Consider the following 20603-nt stretch of genomic DNA (forward strand, 5'->3'; position numbering starts at 1 on the left):
AGAAAATCCGAGGAACCCTCTCAGGTTCCGGCCGCGGGTTTTGTGAGCTCGCGTTCTCCTCTCGCGGCTGGGTTTGCTGCGAGGAATGCGGAAGCAGTCGAGCGCGTGGCTTGCACCCCATTCTCTCGGAAAGATGGTCATCAAAACGCTCCAGTGCACCGGTGCCTTTTCTCAAAGTGAGTTGACCCTATAAACCCTTTTGCCGCACAGGATTTGAACATCTACGGTTGACTAGCATGGCTGTAACGAGTTCCGTTCGCTACACACAGATTCTGGGTTTCATTTGCATATGGGAGGCGTTGCACTCAACCGGAGCGCAAATGCCAAGGAGGCTCGTCATTTAAGTTCTTTTTTCTTTTATTTGGGGAATGTGAGAACGCTAAACTACCGCTAAATTATTATTAATGTTGTGATACCAGGTGCAACTGCCCGCAACTTACTTGGAACAAATGCCCGCCATATTTGTCACGATACATGCGAGGAAAGTCTGGCGGCTTCATGCATTTCTGTGTATGCGCATGGTTTTATGCTGCACAATTAAAAAAAAAACGAAAGGAAAAAATGAGACAGTATATACTTGTTTGTCTACTTATGCGCTTCAAATATGTGCTCTACAGCGCTGCTGCATAGCCCATATTTGCACATATTTTTATGCAGCATATTTCATACGCTGCATGAAACTACGGATCGTTTTAGAGGACTGTCAATTTCTATATTTTTTGCTTTTCGCCCCTGCCCCAGAACTGCGGCTGCATGCCAGACCTTGAATTGGTAATTGAGTACTCAAGGCTGTGTGAAGAGCCGTGACATCAGTGCCAGTTTATCGTAGTTCTAAATGCTCTCTCATTTTTCTATAGTTTTATGAACGCAGAGTAATGGCAGCTGTGATCTTTCTTGTGATTTCATTGCATGCCGTTACGGCGGGGCTTTTGTGCTCGCGAAAGGCGGCATGAGCACAGGCAGCTTTATGAGACAAATAGCGGCGCCATTTGAGGTGAGACTCCCACTATATATAGTGGCGACCACGACTACGCACGCAGTAGACGTGAACCGAAGAGGTCACCGGCCACTGCACTAGCCCCGAAGGGACAACGGGGGCTAAAGAGAGCGGATCGCAGTATGACCCTCTCGAGAGCACTATACAGAGCTGAGTTGGCAGGCATTGGCCGCAGGAAAAAACAAACAGTATAACGCCATGCTCTACCCTGGACAGAGAAAAGAACGAGGCAAGTAGGAAAAAAAAACATATTTTAGCATTAGGATCCCCGTTGTCGAGAGCAGTGTGAATCAACAATGCTTTCTGTTTTCATTTTCTTCTTCTAGCGGCAGTATGAATAATGAATATGCAACCCACTTTGACCCACCCAACCTTAATTATCTCTCCGGCGATTTTTTTATGCCTTGGCTTTTTTCTCCTTCTCTTTTTATTTTTAAACACTTATTGGGGCCGTTATCTGCTACACTCAGTTTGTTTAGTTTCGCAATTACAAGCCCAATATAGGCCCAAATAATTAAATCAGTCAAGATCTCCAGATTATAGCCACCCCGCTAGCGTGTCTTTTTGGTGTTTTTCTTAATCGAAGGGCTCAGCTGCGTCAATTTTGATACACTATTGCAAATGGTGTTTCTGCAACGACGCTTTCAGCCACACCGGAGAAGACTTCCGCAGAATGATTTCTCTGTACGAAGCGAGTTTTGCTTTAGCATTACTTGTCGTATTGCGCCGCACTGTTGAGGCTGCTGGTATAAGGCGTAAAACGAGTGGGCGTCAGAAATAATGTCTTTCAAAGTGTTGGTTTTGTGAGCAACTACCACCTTAAAAAGAGAAGTGGAGGCGAAAAAAAATGTCGCAGCTTTGCCGCGGTGGTGAAGCAATGAACGCGATAGCAAAAAATTGGAAGGAGATCACGCGAAGAATGCAACCACATCAAAAAGTGCGCCGCGTTTCTTATGCACAAATGACGGACGAAACGTACTCACAGGTGCCGATGAATGCAAATAAGTGTCTCGGTCGTTACTTCGCTGTGTCTGAAAAGGGCCCGGTAACTACAAAAGAACCGTTCCGGTGAAAGCCCAAGGTATACGATTCTTCCCACCGCAAGATAATCGATAGCTCGCGTGAGCGTCCACCCCCCCCCCCCTCTCCGCGGGGAAAAGTATGCATGGGAGATGAGAGCGCGCGCCGCCGCGCCGTGACAATCTGGCGACGCGCGCTCATTGCGCCATCTCGTTGGTAATGCTGAAAACACGATAGTTCCCCCGAGATGGCAATCACCAGCGGTGAGCGGTAGATATAAATAGCTTGCCGTTTCCACGTTGAAGGAGATGCTCTTCATGGCTCAGTGGCTAACACCTCACACTCACAAGCAAGAGGTCAGACCTTCAATTCCATGCACCGGAGTTTTTTTCTGGATTATTTTTCTTTCATGCGTTTTCATATATATATATATATATGCGTATACCACATAGGGTGAATGACGTCGACGACAACGCCAGCGGCAAAATCCAGCCGAGAGTATCCATATAATTGCTATCACAATGAAAGTGAAAAGAGGGTCAATAAATTTTCTTAAAGGAGAAGTTTGATTTCGGTTCCAGCTGGCTTGAATGCAGCACTGCCTAGAAGTTGCCTTTCAGTTATATTCTCGAGGCGTTTCAGTATCACTGGCTGCTCAGAACATCAATGTAGCAAGAGACGGCGTTCGCAATTCGCATCGGAGGTAGGCACATTTGATGGTCTCGTCGTGCTCCCTTCAAAGACAAGCCGAGTAGTCAAGCGTGCCGCTGCAACGACGAGTCAAAGAAGCGCGCACATCGACGATGACGTTCCCGCAACCGCTCGCGTATCAGGCCCGAAGAACCTCCCAGCTTCGCTAATTCACTCAGAGAGCGCGCACGGCACACAGTAGTCACTGTGAATTGCCCATTAGCACTTACGCGAGCAAAGAGTGAATCAAGGGCTGTCCGGAGAGAATGGCGAGGCTCCGTCAAGCAGCGCGGCTCACGATTAATGGCCCTTTCGCCGTCTCTGGCGCGTGCCGGCCGGCTTCGCTTATGCAGCCGCCTTCGGAGCTCCTAAAGGGGCCCCCGGGAGAACGCGATCCGGCGTCTCACCGGATTCAAGCGCCCTGCTTTTCTTTGCCAAGATGCGCCAGCATGCTGCTGCGCACCGGATTCACGTTGAAACCGTGGCCGAAACGCGTGCCTGTTAACGTGCGTCTGAAGGGCGAGCACGTGGATCCCTGTGGTGGCCGCTGCCGACGCCAGATATGCACTGGTGCGCGTTCTCTCGCACTGCTCTTCTTCTTCTTTTTTTTTTCTCGTAGAGTGCGAACACGCGCAGTCGTGTATATTCTGCATGATGATTTAGAGGCCACGCGAGAAGCGTTTTTTTGTTGATAATTTGCGGCTTTCCGGGGCTGTTTTTTTTTGTGTGCAGCCTTGCAAGACGTGAAACGCTGGCTGCTTCTCGAAATATCGTGCAATTATTATTTTACGTGCGCCCACATTCCTAGAGGCTTTCCGAAACGGTACATACATATGAACGCAACGACGAAAAAGTGTTGCCGTTTATGGCAGACACACGATTTCCGCTACTGAGGTCAGTCTCGTTTCTTGACTGTGTACTTCATCACACACTAATGGTGAATGAAGCTTTTTATTGGAGCAGATAGATCCCTACTATGGTGTATTATAAAGTTAGCTACAGTAGAACACGTAAGTCGCATCTCAGATATACCGCATGTGCATTTCCCGTCCCCCTGATAGCCATATATTTATGAGCAAGTTGCATTGCATTCATAGAGGAAGAAAAAGCTAGGAGGGAGTAATGCGTCACGCAGCCAGTCTTGGTAATCGAACACGCCGTGTCAACCTTTTTGTTTACCTCGTAGTAACCATATATTTAAACAGTGATGACTAATAATATAAGTAATTTAATTTTTATCATGAATTATCATGCGGCTCAGTAGCAGACTATAAACAGCAATCCGAACGACTTCTTCGTGTCGTACGAAGGCTTATCCTCCAAGCTGCGCGTGGTACCGGTTTCAGTGTCTGTCAAACTCTCTATACAACTAACTCCATTGAGATTGCCAAATTCACGGTACTTCTACGTATTTCTACAAGGGTTCAGTCATACTCTAGCTCGTTGTCAGTCCCTTTACAGTCAGTATTCGCCGTAACTAGCGTTGAAGCTTTACACTGCTTGCAATCGAAAGAAAGCGGACTGCTTGAAATTTACCGTTGGTACACTATGTACATTATATCTTTAAGGACGAAGCTTCTAAGGACCTAGCCTTTGTCTTCCGTTGTGGTCATGGTATAGAACCGTTGCCATAGTCGAACCATATGTGAGGCACACAGAAAGCTTTTACAATAGATTTCAGCGGAGACATAGGCTAATTATAAGTAAAGATATCGCTGTTCCCGGCAAAAATAACCTATTCAATCAAGTATTGATAAGCTCATCTCTTCTAAAATATGCGTAGATGTTGAAGCATCGCAAGGAAACTTGTAACGCAAAGGCACATGCCGAGTACTCTATGTTCCAACAAATTATATACCCGTATTAAAATGGTATCTTGCCACCGGTAAGATGGCCGGTCTTTGGATTCACTTTCGAGGCATATCCTCCACTGCAGCGATTCCCGGAATCCTCAATTACCCAAGACAACTGAAAGCCGAAATAAATTCACATTTAAATACACACTTTGTCACTCAATTAACATTATATGGAGCAGCACCTGGGTAACGTACGGTTACTCACCGATACGATACTCAAAGCTTTGCTCACTGGTCATGATTCCCTACGAGATGTTTTCTCGAGAGGACTTAATGCTGCCGTGACTTGTATACATCGTCGTGCCTCGAAAAATTTTAAACTGATAGTTTCCTAACGAGGTGCAACTTTCATGCTATGATTGCCTAATAAAACGTTTTCGAAACATTGAAACAGTTTTGTTCTTAGTATATTCAGGCCATTAGCTGCAAGCGTTAGCTTGATTCTTCGAAAAGCCACCCCGTTCTCGTCAGTCATCTTCTCAGGGCTACAAGGCGTAATCGTTCATACGATAACGGATATATTGTTACGAAAAAAAAACTACGATACGATTCACACAGTTGCTCTTCAATAACGTTTTTTTGCTGCCTATAAACATTGTGTTCGCGACGTCTTAATAACGAAAAGGCTCATTATTCTACTGCGATATAGCTGCCTTGTTGAACTTGTTGGAAATACTTGCGCTTGCACCACAAGCGGAACGCTTGCCACCATGTATCTTTGTAGAATAGCAACCAGCTTTCGGGACCAGTGGAAGTGAGACAAAAATTCGTGAAATCGACGCCATACACGCTCTTTCTCCTGGTTTGTATTTAGTTAGGGCAGCCTAGGTTACCAGATTTGATATGTAACTCTCGCAAGTGCAGTATTCAAATTGTAGTTGTCTACAGGACATATTTTCAAATTATTTACCCCAAAATGACCAATACGCAAAAAAGCACCTCTATTCATCATGATCGCAGCTACCCAGTCACTCCTTACCGAGAAACTATCACTCTAGACGCCCAAATGATAAGCCTAAAGCCGTCATACGTAAGATTCCACAGATTCAAAAATTTTAGCGGCAGCTTAAGGGGCGAAAAGTTCCCTTGTGCGTATGTGACAGTGCTTGGCGGTAATATACATAGTTATGCAAGCGCATCACCTTATATTTTTAAAACGTTCTGGCGCTTATATAATTGGTATATGTATAAAAAAGGAACTCAACACTTTGCAATTGGGTGTTCATTCGGAAAATATAGCGCTACAAAAAGCTTTATATATGCTGAAAAGTTCACGGTGATTATTGTGTCCCATTGGTGTTATCAGCTATACGAAGATGGTCAGCGACAACAAGTCTCCAAAACTGTTGAAAAGCGTGAAGTGTGTATCCATTTTCAGTGTCGCCTACGTGGTGGACAGTCAGCTCAACACAGAAATGAACAGCTATAGGTGAACTACCGCATGTACGTTTGACAGCAGTCAGCACGTTACGCTATGATCACGTCTCATTGAATTACAAGCGGCAGTTTCTCACACTAGCCATGGGTGAGAGCAGGGTTAAACTTCAGAGGGTGGAGGGAGGGGGGAAAGTTTATCGCAGCACCCCTCCTTTCTATTAAAACAATCATATGAACCATTTCCTCGAAGGGAACCCTGATGGGATGCGAAGCAGCAGTGGGGCGCACAGCGTTGACCGGGTTGAAACGGGTGTCGACGCGGGTGCTAGAAGAAAGGTTTGAAGCGAAAGTCAGTGTAGCGTTTACTGGACTAAACGTTTGTTTAAAACGCGAAGACACGGGAAGAGAATCGCAAGACGCTTGCGCTTGGCTTCCTTGGCTCGCGTCTCGTCGGTGTAACTCGCGCACCGTCTCTATTCTCGAACGACGCGATCGGCGTTCATGACTCGCACCTCGTCGGTGTCGTTGGTCTTTCGTTGCCGACGCTTGCGTACGGTTTCCTTGGCTCGCGCCTCGTTGGTGTTCCAGGCACGACGTCGCCATTGACGAACGCGATCGGCTTCGCTAACCCGCAATGCCGGCGAAGGCTGGGAAAGGTACCCGCACACTAGCGGGAAACATGCCCTGACGGCGTCCCACCCGTCGGCATGATCGGGCGGCAATCAGCGGCACGCTGTCCACATTGCCGGCGCTGTGCGACCACGGCTGGGCTAGACGATGGTAGAGTTACTGTATATGGTACCTTTAGGTAGCCCAGTTGCGCCACTGTTTTCCGGGCGCCGCTCGCTTCGCCTACAGGACTTCAGAGCCCCTATTCGCCGAGCGAGATCACGTGGTCACAAGTGGTTCAAATGCACTGCGGAGAAGTCAACGCTACGATGATTCCGGGCAGATCAAGCGTGGTTGACATCAGCTGGTGTTTCACATTAGCTGTCGTGAGCCGCGATTGTAATATGAGCGCAATAGAGAGCCGTGCGTAATATGGGCGTCGCATGGGCGCTATCGATCACTGTTCGGCTCGATTCAGTTGAAGGCGATACAAAAACACCTGGCTCCCTCACACAGTTAACGAATGAGTCCAGCATGACAAAAAAAAAATCATCCCTAACTGTTCGATTGCCTTCAAAAGTGCAAAAATAATTTCATATTTGTAAATGGGAAAAACAGCGTAAATGGCGAAGCTAGTGTAACCATCTATAAATATGTATCTCACTGGTTCAACGAGCTACGCACTTTGTTTTATTATTACATACCAAGAACGTAACCATCAAATGAAGGCTTCTAGGTGTGACCGGAGCAACCGAGTTTCACTCATACTTAAAAAAATGAAGAAAAGCGAAAAAACAAATGAATCAACGCTAGTACCATAATCCCTCAATATTGAGAGACTATGTAGCACTTTGAAGCGCTAGCGTTGCTCCTACGCGGGTGGTGAGTGGCTTTCCCGCAAGACATTTGAACCCAAGATGGCGCATCTTGGCGCAATCTGCTACCTAAAGGTAGCATATATATAACTCTAGAAGATGGAGCGCGAGCTCGCGCAGCACGCATACCCGTGGCTTCTTCTCGCCTACAGATGGAGAAAGGTGGCGCGGGTGAAGAGATGATGCCGACGTGAGGAGTGGGCCAGAACATGCGAGTGGTGGAGAGGGTGAAGTGAGTGAGATGACACGCAGTGAGCGGCGACAGGCTAGGGAAAAAGTGACGTCACTCGCAGGCACTGGGCGGGAAGGCGTGGCCTACTTGGCACCACCCCGGTGTTGAGGGACAGGGTTACACAGGCTAATCAAAGAGCTGCTTCACATCTAGTAAGTGTATAGGGCAGACTCCCCCCCACCTTAGATGACTAGGCGAAGCAACTGCCCCCCTCCTCCGTGCGCCCCCCTGACACTACCTATAAATCTCGTGGTAAGTATAGCACCACACACGTTTTGGCAAGCGCCGGCACCATGAAGAAGCTTAATGTTATTTCAGTATCGCGCAGAGTTGGAGTAATTAGCGAGTTGAAAACAATTCGAGTTAGGCGACATTCACTGCAGCCACGTCTGGTTAAGCACCATGCACGTCATTGTACTCTTCGTTACAAACCACTGCGATGGTCGTGTCCTACCCCACAGTCAGTGATAGCTTCGGCAATACTCTGATATTACAATGCCTTCTTTTTCTCAAATTGAGCGTGTAGTTTTATATGCGAAGAAGCTCTTTGACCAGCCTGTATGACGCTGTCCCTCAATCCGTACCATGCTCCCGTGGCCACAGGTGTTGGGGCGGTGCCAAGTAGGTCACGCCTTCTCTCGCACTGCGCGCATTTTGACGTCACTCTCTCCCTAGCCTGTCACCACTCGCCGCGTGTCATCTCTCTCGCTTCACCCTCTCCACTGCTCGCAACGTTCGAGCGCACATCGAGCGAACAGTCTTTATCCGCGATAAAACTTACACAAAACCCAACTCGCCTTCCATGTCTTTGTGTTTCAAAGAAACGTTTATTCGAGTAAAGGCCACACCAAGTTTCGCTTCAAACCGTTCTTCCAGCACCCGCGTCGACGCCCCGGGTCAACGCCGCGCACCACTGCTGCTTAGCATCCCATCATGGTTCCCTTCGGGGAGATGGTTCATACTTTTCATTTTGAATATCTGGGGTTTTACGCCCATGACCAGGGCATGATTTAGGGACGTTACACTGGAGGGCTCCGCAAATTTTGACCATGTGCTATTTATCGTGTGCTGTAATCGCACAGTGCATGGGTCTCTAGCATTTCGCCTTTACCAAAATGCGGCCTCTGCGACCGGAATCAAACCTACGACCTTCGAATCAGCAGCCGAGCACCGTGACCTCTTATCGACCGAGGTGGACTAGCTTTTATTCTTGTTAGTCTAGTATATGTGTATCAATGACGCAATTTCACAATAAAGGGGCAGTCGCCATGGTAGTTGCTATTTCAGCTCTCATTAGAAATGTGAGTTTTCCTCCGACGGCAACAGCTGGCGACAGTGAATTTGACCACGTATGTGACGTGCTTATCATTTGGGACTGGCAGTTGATGCATCAGCCGATGTTCCAACACTTCGCAGACAGACTGAGTTTCGGTAGTTGTTGCGGAGTCGTATCACCTGACGAGAAATAGTCATGTTGATTACAAGGAGTCTAAGTGTATTATACAACGCTGAACATAGATAGAGAGCAAACATATGATAAGTTTCTGAAATTTACGAGCAATGTTTTTAGTTGTTATTCACTCACTGACCCAATCGGAGTCTTCTCTTCTGGTGCTTTCGACGCACATAATAAGCCCACTGACATAACTTCTGCACCAACATTCACCTGTGTCACACTATGGCGCAAACGACGTGCACACAAAATTGATCCAGATTTATATTGCGCACAGGTCCTTATCATAAATCCTCATTGTACACGGATCGCTTGTTACCTATCGATGCGCATTCAGGAAAAGAAAAGAGAATAGGCAGATTCCACTTACTTTAGGACTTGATGTTTTGTGAAACATGCGAATGGAAAGTGGCTGTGTTGTAATTTTTATTGAACACAAAAATTACGAAACGATGCCAAAGATATCCACAAATATTGTGCGCTCAGACATATGTTCAACAGTCGCATATGTTTTATATGACCGGTTGTTTACAGTTGCGTAACGATGCCAATAACAACATGGGTATTACAAGCGCCAAGCCGATACGTAGCGCTATTGCTTTTGATGATAGTAAGTCTGGCTAGAATTGAGTAGACCAACGTCAGTCGATAGCGCTCAAGTATACCGTTAAGGCTAACCTGACGTGACACCTGCATTATGTTATATAGTTAGATAGCAAGCACTGTAACATGCAATTGACGTTTAACCAACATTACGTTTGCATAGGGTCTTTTTCGAAAGCGGTTTCGATACCCGTGGTGGCTTTTTGACAGAATACTTGATTACCACGCAGAATACGCCTTTTCCACGAAGCCGCGGGGCATGCGCCTTTGCCTAGCGTAAAAGTCGCGAAACGGCTCCTGGTCTCGAAGGCCCTCGTTCAAGCAATGTCTGTTCTCGCGGCCCCTACCAAACCCTACCGAAACGCTCGAGGACAGCACAGGAAAATGAAAAAGGCGGATACTGGGGTTCCTGCTCGAATCCTGACATTTATTTTTTGCATTCATCCGGTCAACACTGCCAATGTCAGCTTTTTCTTAACGCTCTCGCTTTAAAATTACCCGTGTCCGGGTAACTAACACGGGTAAGATATAAACTAGGTCAATCACCTGTGGCATACCCCGCCGGAATTATAGGGCCATGTGTCACACATGTCTGGCGGGAAGAGTTTGAAGGCGTATGTGACGGGATTGCCACAGCATGCCAGAGAGTCATGTTCGCCAAACCATCTTACGCTCTTCCATACTAATTTTGGTTTACCTCAAGTTAAGGAGGTGATCACGATATCACCCAGACGTAGGCGGCCAGAGATAGATAGATAGATAGATAGATAGATAGATAGATAGATAGATAGATAGATAGATAGATAGATAGATAGATAGATAGATAGATAGATAGATAGATAGATAGATAGATAGATAGATAGATAGATAGATAGATAGATAGATAGATAGATAGATAGATAGATAGATAGATAGATAGATAGATAGATAGATAGATAGACGAAAAGTGCCGCGGTGCGCAATGAAATGCGTCGCATTAAAAAATAAAACATTCGATTTCGTGCGAACTTCAGGGTCGTTTACGAAATAGTTTGAGTGAAATCACTTGAAAGGACAGTGGTCTGGCTGGTAAACAAGACTGCCTTGTGAACCGAACCATAGAGGTCGTGTCTGAGGTCACCTACTTGGGCACTGTGAATATGCCCCGACTGACACCATGGTTATGATTTTTCACCGCCTGCGTCCATGCTGTGCCGGCCGCATCTCCTTCAATGTTTTTCTGCCTTAATACCATCAGTGCGAACGATGACCAAGCTCCACTGCTCCTTTTCCTCGTACTCAATAAAGAAAAGGGACATGGCATTTTAGCTTTTTTTATAAAGACTGCAAGTATAAAATAAACGTTAAAATCTACAGATGTTAACATTGTGTGGCGGAGGACACACCCTACAATTTCTACTCGAAGACTTTCACATCCTCTGGGTGCACCATACTGTCATTATATATACACTTAACTTGTCTACCACTTCACCGTAGCTGTGGCATTGCACGTACGCGTCCGCTTCAGCTACGAGATGTGCGGGGTTCGATCCCCAGTGCTTGCCGGCCACCTATCCGGTAGCTAAACGGGGTACAGGCGAGCTTCGAGGGGCTGTGACGCGTCGCCTCAGTGGTGAAGCTTACTCTGCCTGGAGGACTCCCAACCCGTTGCACGGGGACCCGGTTGTCCACCATTTCACATTTTGTGGTGGAGAGCTAGAAAAAATCGCTTGGTATATTCACACTGCACCCCCTTCCTGCAGGCCTTTGTTAAAAAGTAGCTCATTCAGTTCTTACGAGGAGCTAAGATGCCAAAAAGACAACAAAAAAAAGAAAGCTCCGCCAATTTCACTGTTGAAGTGCATCTGCTACATATAGAATGCATTTATACCTTGCATATCCTCAAAGTTGATTCACCAGTCCTGAAGGAGATGATACTGATTACGCGAACTCAGAGAACTCGTAAGTGGTGTGAGAAACGCACAAATGCAAGTAAATGTGGAAACTTACACTTGCTTCGAGCAGCGGTGGCTGGTACGAAGTAGGCCGGTACGAGAGCCGTTTGCGCACGTCGCTGTGGATGTCGCCCAGGTACAGCTCGGCTGCAGGCGCATCGGATTGGCGCCGGTTCGGTAGAGGACCTTGGTGCACGATGCGGATCTGCTCGTGGCGGGAAACAGTCAGAACAAGTGAGAATACGCTATCGCAATATCTATTCTACGATAGCATTAACTTGCGCAAGAGTGGCTTCATAATTAACGCCGCACACCTTTCTACATTCTATGGAGAGAAATGAAGAGTCTAATGAAAATTTCACTGAATACTGCAGTACGGGCTCATTGTAGTACGGCAGATAAAAACAGTGAAAGATCGAATGATACGCACCATGTTGCATCACAGGCACAAAACGCGACGACGCAGGCATGTCACAATGCACAGCATACATGCGCAAAGCATTTTGTGGAGACAATTGTTTTGTTGGACAGCCAAAAGCAAGAATCGAAAACCTTCTCGTCAAACGACTTAAATTGAAGCCGAAGGAAAAGGTCTATCGGCTAAATTGCATGAACAGAGCAGCCAGAAACGTACAAGTACATCAGCTATGTCGCAGACTTCGAGGACGCTTGTCGGTATTCACAGGTCATGTCTTACTGTTTCCTGCAAATTCGTGCCAGTGCCTCGCCATTTTGTACGTTATTGCGCGTGGTGCTTGACAACCCCGTGCTCGCTGTTTATGAACTCTAAGACCACACGTCACCGTGCTATATTGGGACATTTTTAGAGACTTGATCGAAGTGTGGATGGACGAAGAGCATCATGCATGCTTCCATGTTTTCAGTAGACGCTCCTACATATTGCGTATTAGAGAATTCAGTCAAGAACGCACGTGGGCTCCCATTCTGTTCCTATGTAATCAATATCCATTTCTTGTTTATCGTACATGAGAAGCTGAAAGAGCAATGCGTGTTTCCGCGAACGCCCCGACAAATCAGAAATAACACCTGGGAGAAAAATTACGAGAGCGAGACTCCTGTGCATATATTGGATCGGCAAGTAGGCATTCCAGCTCTAATTTGTGCCAATCTCAGATTTTCCATTGATAACCACAATGTAAGCAAAGCAAAAGAATAAAGTTCCCAGAAAAAAGCTTTTTAGTAGTGTTACGTCTTCCCTAAGAAAACGAGCAAACCAGTGTCATGAATGGTTTGCAACGAATGACCACAAATGAATAATTAATTTGCTCTATCTTGGCTGCTATGGCAAAAATTGCGATCGCATGTGTTTAAACGTAGTAGAAGTGGTCGGGTGTTTTGAAGATTGAAGGTCGCGCTACCTTATGCTGCACGTAGGGCTACATAGCTAAGCGCCAGAACGTATAATCTCGCTCCTTCTGACACGTAATTCCAATGGCGACGCGTCTCCAACAAGCTTAAGAGTGGTTGAACCGTGGTTGATCATTACTAGAATTTTTCACCGCACTGAATATGCCTGTATTGATGAGATAAAAAAATGACCCCCTTCTGCACTCTCTATTTATTACGTCTGTTGCTGCACGCTCACGATCAAAATCGTATTGATGGTGAGGCCAGAGAATGGGGCATGGCCATGTTACCTGCACACTACCAGTTTTACGTACAAGAGTTTTTTTTTCTCTTAATTCAGACTTTACTCAATTACGAGCTAAAATGCGCACGTTGTAGGTAACGTATGCGAAATGAGAAGGAACAGCGTCTTATTTGGGGCTACATAGAATATTCCCTCACACTTGCTATTCGTCTTAGTATATTTATGACTGCATGACTTGGGAATGTTACTAATTGGCGTATGCCATTCCTAAACAATAGCATACGCACGCGTTCACAAAGGTTTGTTTTTCACTTAGAGCGATTTCTCATAGCATTGATTGTTCAAGTGCCAGAAACACCTGTTACGAGTGGCTGACAACGAGAGGAAGACATTTCCGACAGTTACTCACTTCTGGCAGAACGAATTTTTCCAGGAAAACATCTTTCGTGACAAATATATTTTCAATTACGGGCATTCTCGAACGTTAATCGCACAGATCTTTTTTCTAATCTGGGCGACATACCCCCAAAGCATGAGTGGTTTAAATTGCCATTTAATATAAGCCAGCCAAGCTGATCACTTGGCAGAAACGCGACTTTAGTTGATAACCTGGAAGTATATACAATTTATAATTTACCGCTGAAACAAAAACTTGGCAAACAATAGTAAGCCTTCTGGTGGAACCGGTAGTATGTAAGCGAAACTATTCTAAGGGATTTAACTAAGCAAGCTTTGTGGCAGGCTCCCACCCTTCAGAGTGGTGCAATTTGTAAATTGAATCGAACCATTGGCCTCGTTATCTGCGTCAGAATCGCACAGTCATGTTAGTTGGACGTGTGAATATTTAAATAACGGTTTAACAGAAAGAAGCATGCATTAGTGCATAGAAACAGATAAGCGAATGAAAGTTCTGAGCTAGAACTTATTGCGGAATCCCCAGTTTTTGCAATAATTTATTCATCTCCAGGACTGCGTTGTGATTAGCGATACATTTGGCTAGTGATTATTCCTTGCGAGTGTTTTTATTTATCATATCCAGGACTGCGTTGTGTTTAGCGATGCATTTAGCTAGTGATTAATCCTTGCGATTGTTTGTATTTATGCGTTTTACAACTAAAAAAAATTCACACATGAAAAAAAACAAAAAGTTCAAGCGATGGAAAATCGTTCAACAATGAGTATCGCTGGAGCCAGAGTTTGAACAAGAGGACTTGTCTACATCATAGTAGGCCTGATGTCTGGGCCTGAGGTCAGGGCAAAGACACGGAATGCCTCTTATTTAAAAGTTGGCTCCAGCGACATCGCTTATTCAATAATTTTTCGTAACGCAAACGGTTTTTGTATTGAATGTGTCTGTAAGTCTGAAGGAACTTGTAAGGAACATATAATGAAAAAAGTTGCACAGTGTCCAAGCTGAAGATTAACTTCTGATCAATTGGCGGTGTAGGACGCACCAGTTGTAGCTCGTTGAGGGTAAACTGCAGGCCCCCTGTGCAAACAAAATCTTCGACAAGCGGCTTGTCTGCAATTCGACCTTCCACGAAGCTGACAAGGCGATACTTTAGGTACGTCTCCCAGGGCCGCTTGATTTCTCCAGGGCACGACCTGTCGAGACGAGAAACACCGCAGTAAGAAATCCTCTGTCTGCTACCATCGCTTGCTATGTACGTATATAAATGACAATTTTGCTGTACTGCCTCAAAACAGGTTATCTGCGCCTTAAAGAAGCATTAAAATTCATTTCAAGAACTATGGAGATGTTTTTTTATTTAAATTTTTTCATTTGTTTATTCTTTTATGGTGTGGCGAGTTATGTACATGGCTATATACTTCTATACATGAATAGACACTACGATACTAGGCGAAACATTACTTACTAATTAGCATTGATAAGTCGAATAACAACATAGCCCCTTACTTCTCATTTACCTTCCCCCCTCTCTCTCTCCAGATATGTGAACAAAAAAGGAAGCAGTATGAGTATGCTATAGGGCACGGAAAGACGAACGCGCTAAATTTCTATAAAAAGCGAACAATCATTACGTGCGCACTCTTCAGCAATGCCAACTTTCTTTCTGAAATGACTGCGTCGACACCCGTTAAAAGTGCGGGTTCCCTCGCGTGACATCCGACACAAACGCACCGAGTCTGGAGCTGCGCCCTAATACGCTGGCGAGGCGGCGTTTAAACGAGATGATATGCGGCGCGCTGTAGCGCCGGAAACAAAACTGAATCAACAGAGCCTGCAAGGAGAACGCATGGTGCGGTTCGTCATTGCTGAAAGCGAGTTCAGGCATGACGTTGACTCGACTACCATGTACACGCACTTAGCTAAACTACTGGAGCTAAATCAGACTCCTTGGTGTAGGCATACTAACCAATGCAAAATTAACAGCAACAATAATAACAACAAAAAGCTGTAGTTACAATAGTAAGATAAGGACTGCTTTCTGCAACTGTTTCCGGCACATATCTTCAGCAAAAAAAAAAAAACATCACTGGACAAACGAGATTATTGGGCACCTTTGAGGAGATTCTTACCCGGTAGTTGGGCCGCTGCAGTTTTGTAATATTTGTTGACTTTCAGCTGTTGTTCTTGTGCATCATAAATACTTACCTTACACTGAGATGGTCTTTCATGTAATGGCAGTATTCTCAAACAGGGCTGCCACTTGCTAGAATGATAATCATATTGCAAACATTAGATACCAATATGCCGCTTGAGCATCTCTGTAACGCACAAATTTGTGTGATAGAGGCGCTTTTACCGCGTAGAAGTTAGTCATAACCTAATCTAGAAAGATACCTGGCAAACAAAATGGAAGTTTCTATTTATTTGCAAGCCCTGCAATTTTACTTGTTGCAAATTCACTGAGTAAAATTAGAAAACACAGAGTTGTGTTTTTGCAGTGCCCCCACGAGAAGCACAGCTATTCGTAAACACGTTTACTCTTATTTTTGTATGTGTCTGTGACTGTTCGCAGAAACTCGGCATATTGATGCAAAATGAAGATACACGCATAAAATACCTTGTTTATTAATGTTCAGCCAAGATAAACCATACTTGACAAGTGGGGCTGTTGCTTCAGTTTATATACAATAACTGCAGTGAAAATACTACAGTTTGCTCTAACCAAGTGTTTGTTTGAGGCGTTCCGATGCAAGTTAGACCATTCTTGCACTGAAACTTGTTTGGGAAGTGCGGAGGCCTCCATATACTTGCGAAAGAAATCCGTGCTGAGGCAACTGCCATGACAAAACTGCAGCTGCAGTGCTAGTCCAGTTGCGTGTGCAACTCTTCGCTCTACACCCGCACGCCCTGATGTCTACGAGCGGACGATAAGCGATGGGTGCGCACAAGTTCAGCGTCATGAAAGCTGTTTGCGTACCTGTTGACTGCCCTACTGAGCCGCTCGGCCACTTCGGCAGTGTAGGCTATCACGTTGAGGTGGGACAGTGAAGCCTCGGCCTCGGTAGCCCCGGGCACCACCCAGGACAAGCTGGAAAGCTCAAGCCTGCCCCAGCCGTCTAGCGCATACGCCGGAACCGTGCACGAGCTGTCCAGGTAGAAGAACTGTACCATATGGAACTTGGAGTCATCGAAGAAGTGGTACTTCCGAAGTACGAACTCTGGCCCCGACCGCACTTCGCACCTGCGCAAAGGAAGTTCAGAGGTACACAGAGAGTGGTCAGAATATGACGCGTCGTATTTTCAATATCACTTTAATCACTCAAAGTTTTGTGACTAAAGACACTAAAATGAACTGACATACTACTTTCTTAGGTTTATATATTAATCTATTGAAATCACTTTAATAAATGGGAGTGCATTCACAGAAAAAAAAAATGAAGTCGCAGTTTTGCCCAAATGATTTGAGTGCACGTTAAAGAACCCCAGGTGGTCGAAATTTCCGGAGCCCTCCACTACGGCGTCTCTCATAATCATATAGTGGTTTTGGGACGTTAAACCCCACATATCAATCAATCAGTTTTGCCCAAAGTGAAACACTGAGCGATATAGGTGTATAAATTACATGTTAATATGACTGAAAACTTAGTAATGAAGTATACAAGCACGCGTGCACAGGCAGACATGGCCCAATCTCTCTCTATACCCGCAAGCACTCAATTATGCCTCAAGCAGAGCAGGCACAGATGAGAAAAGGCCTCGCTAAGGTAGTCACGTGATACACCCGCGTCATCAGCCGGCATCGTCGTCTACGTGTACAGAGAAACGATCTGAGTACGGTTGTCCATTGACGAGAGCTTTTCTAGGGCTGAACGGGGATGAAAACCTTGCAGCCAGAGTCCTCGGATGCGTATGCACAAATGACCGCAACCTATTTCCTCGTGCAGAACAGTCAGACAGCTAGACTACTTGGAATCTCTCTCTCTCTCTCCCTTTCATCTTCTCTCAGGGGTACTCCTATGTAGAGGCACAGACCAACAAAAAAAAAAAAGAAAGCCTTCAAAAGCTGGTTTGTAGGCCAATGTAACTGTGAAGTGCATAGTTTCAACGTTGATTGGCGTACAGCATAGGGTAGATAGATGAAAATAAAATAAACGGCGTCCACGTATTTTAGTGCAGAAAAGATGAAAGTGTGTCGTGATGGTTAGGAGGGGGAGGAAAGGGAAGCGAACAAGTGAAGGCAGTCTGAAGCGGTACAATTAGCGTGCCGGTTGATCCGAATTTCCATGCTCAAGCAGGCGGTTGTCATTAGTACTTCAGAACTGCGGTCGTGGTAGTTCAGAGATTAATGTAATTCAGTATTAATAACTAGAACCAGGCTATTGAAATGTCGTCCGGAAAGGGTCCTGTTTTCCAGTTATGTCGGAGTTAAAAGTTCAGAGCTTGCTGTAATCTTCCGGCTATATGCGTTCGGCACGCGCACTCGTCCTGATTAAACAGAGGCTCCGCAAACTTTATCGCTCTAATATTACAGAGAGGGAATCGATCAGAAGAAACTAAATGCCGTCATTAGGCTTGGTAATCCCAGCTAATCAAGAGATGCGCCCTTTTAAAAATCGGCTGAGTGTAAACTCTAAAACTCTAATATGGCCTTGATTTGAGCAGCAAGCACCAATCAAAAGTCTTATTTGCGGAGCTATAGAATAAGCTGCCATAACGATCAGCATATTTCGCAGGAATGTAGATTCGAGTGAAGGCGTAGAGCGTTTGAAAGTTGAATCGTATCAGATCATTTTCAAGTGCTCTTCCTTTACTAATGTTTCGCTGACCTTGAAGATAAAGCAGAAAGAACTGTATACGTAATGGCTCGTTTTTGCGTGTTCTGACACAATACTAATATATATGTATATATATATATATATATATATATATATATATATATATATATATATATATATATATATATATATATATATATATATATGACGTATGAAGCGATGGTTAGGAGAAGTAGAGGAGGAAGAAGTGGAGAACAGAATAAACATGGCGTATGAGCAGGCCACGTCACCCATTCATCATAGCGTCACACAAGTCGACAGGATGAAGACCTCCCAGCCACTTCATCAATGTCTCATCTTCGACGCAGTTCTACACAAGACGCCTTGACCATACATCGACTACGGAATCATCTCCTGGCCGCACACAGCGACCAGCACCATGACAGAATCATCGACCGACCTTCCCATCCCCAAGTACACCGGAGCAGCGGACGATGGACCCGTACAAAACTGGTTCGACCTGTTCGAGTTCCACGCTACCGCTGCATCTTGGTCGGAACGGGAAATGGTTACGAACTTCAGCGACTACGTCACCGGTGAGGCATTTAAATTTTACCTCACCCACATATTCGACAACGACGAGTCTTGGCAAAAGATAAAAGAAGAAATGATCATCTGGTTTCAAGACTATAAGGAAGATTCGATTAGAACACACACTCTCAGTGCATTCGAACTCAGTCATCGCAGTCATAAGCAGCCTTCAAGCATTCGAGCACACAGCATGAATTTACCATTCCCGTCAGGTGAAGTTAGCCACATGCTCACGGAAACACCACGCAGTCGTTTTCCCAACCTTCCACCTGGCTCCTCACCCGAGCAAATATCGCTAGTGCTCAACTCTCCGCTGCATAAAAGAATGCAATCCACTGTTGATGACCCAGATGAATTCAATACTTCGTGGCACATGCGTACTTTGCAAACTGACTTGGTATTCAGCTCAGCAGTTCCACAAAGACAGAAGCATTCACAATCAGCATCTTGTGAAGAAAAGTATTTTGCAGAAGCGTCTAGTGTTCATCAATCACAAGATCGACGCGACGGCAATCCAGCATACAACCTCACTGCCAACACTGAAAACAAAAGCGCAGGTGCGACTTCTGATGACACAAGTGCTACTCAGGCAACCACCAACAATGAGCGGTTTATAAATACAGAAGATTCAAGTGCACGAAACCTCCCACATTGTCTTGCGCCAGAGACAGCTGCATTGGTTGGCGTTGTAGAAGCCTGCGGAGGACTTGCTAAGAATGCTGGCACACCACGATCAATGTCACACCACACGCAAGTCGACGAAACCAAGAAACTACAACGTCAACGTATACTTCAACATTGTCAGCGACAAAAGAAAACTTCATCTAAACCACTCTTAAGGCTCAAAGAACATTGCGAAAAGGCCCATCGTTTTGGATACATTCTCTACCAGACATTGAAAATGCGCCTTCGATTAAAACATCTGCGACATCGCTATAGAAAAATCTCCAAAAGCCACAAAAGCCACAAAAGCACCCTTTGTACCCGGCGGGAACACAGCCAGCGTCCAATCAACCTCGATCAACGCTCACGCAAGCTGCTTGTACGGCCTGTGTATCACCCACGACGAGGAATTCGATGCCTAAAATATTGGAACTGTCGATTCTGCAAGATGTTCGAACCTCGTTCGTTCTTCACAAGAATTCCAGCTGTGATTACCCTTATCTCCACGTCCAAAGCATTTTTGTGTTATCCAGGACGCAACCACCAACCTCGCCCACCCGAACTCCCGCGTTAACTGGACTGCTGCACATTCCCCTAAAGTCTTTGAAAGTTTACGGAACCCCCTGGAGCATAGAACCAATTGTGAATTTTTGACATTTGTAACTTTTTAACCTCTACTTGTTAACTTTTTCTTGTTCGTAATCCATGCCTTCTTTCGGGGGGAGGGGGAATCGTGTGACGTATGATGCGATGGTTAGGAGAAGTAGAGGAGGAAGAAGTGGAGAACAGAATAAACATGGCGTATGAGCAGGCCACGTCACCCATTCATCATAGCGTCACACATATATATATATATATATATATATATATATATATATATATATATATATATATATATATATAT

At 45.3% G+C, this 20603-nt stretch overlaps 1 protein-coding gene across 1 annotated transcript in view; it reads right to left on the minus strand.

Annotated features, from left to right (window-relative positions):
* Positions 1 to 20603, minus strand: part of LOC119176802 (protein APCDD1-like) — a 317056-nt gene that overhangs the window by 83279 nt on the left and 213174 nt on the right. The window contains exons 3-5 of the mRNA XM_075876417.1: positions 16648 to 16911; positions 14713 to 14863; positions 11702 to 11851 (exon numbers count right to left, since the gene is read on the minus strand). Of these exons, the coding sequence (XP_075732532.1) occupies positions 11702 to 11851; positions 14713 to 14863; positions 16648 to 16911 (565 nt within the window). The remainder of the gene's footprint in view (positions 1 to 11701; positions 11852 to 14712; positions 14864 to 16647; positions 16912 to 20603) is intronic.

Source organism: Rhipicephalus microplus, chromosome X (assembly GCF_043290135.1).
Source record: "Rhipicephalus microplus isolate Deutch F79 chromosome X, USDA_Rmic, whole genome shotgun sequence".
Taxonomy (NCBI): Eukaryota; Metazoa; Arthropoda; class Arachnida; order Ixodida; family Ixodidae; genus Rhipicephalus; species Rhipicephalus microplus.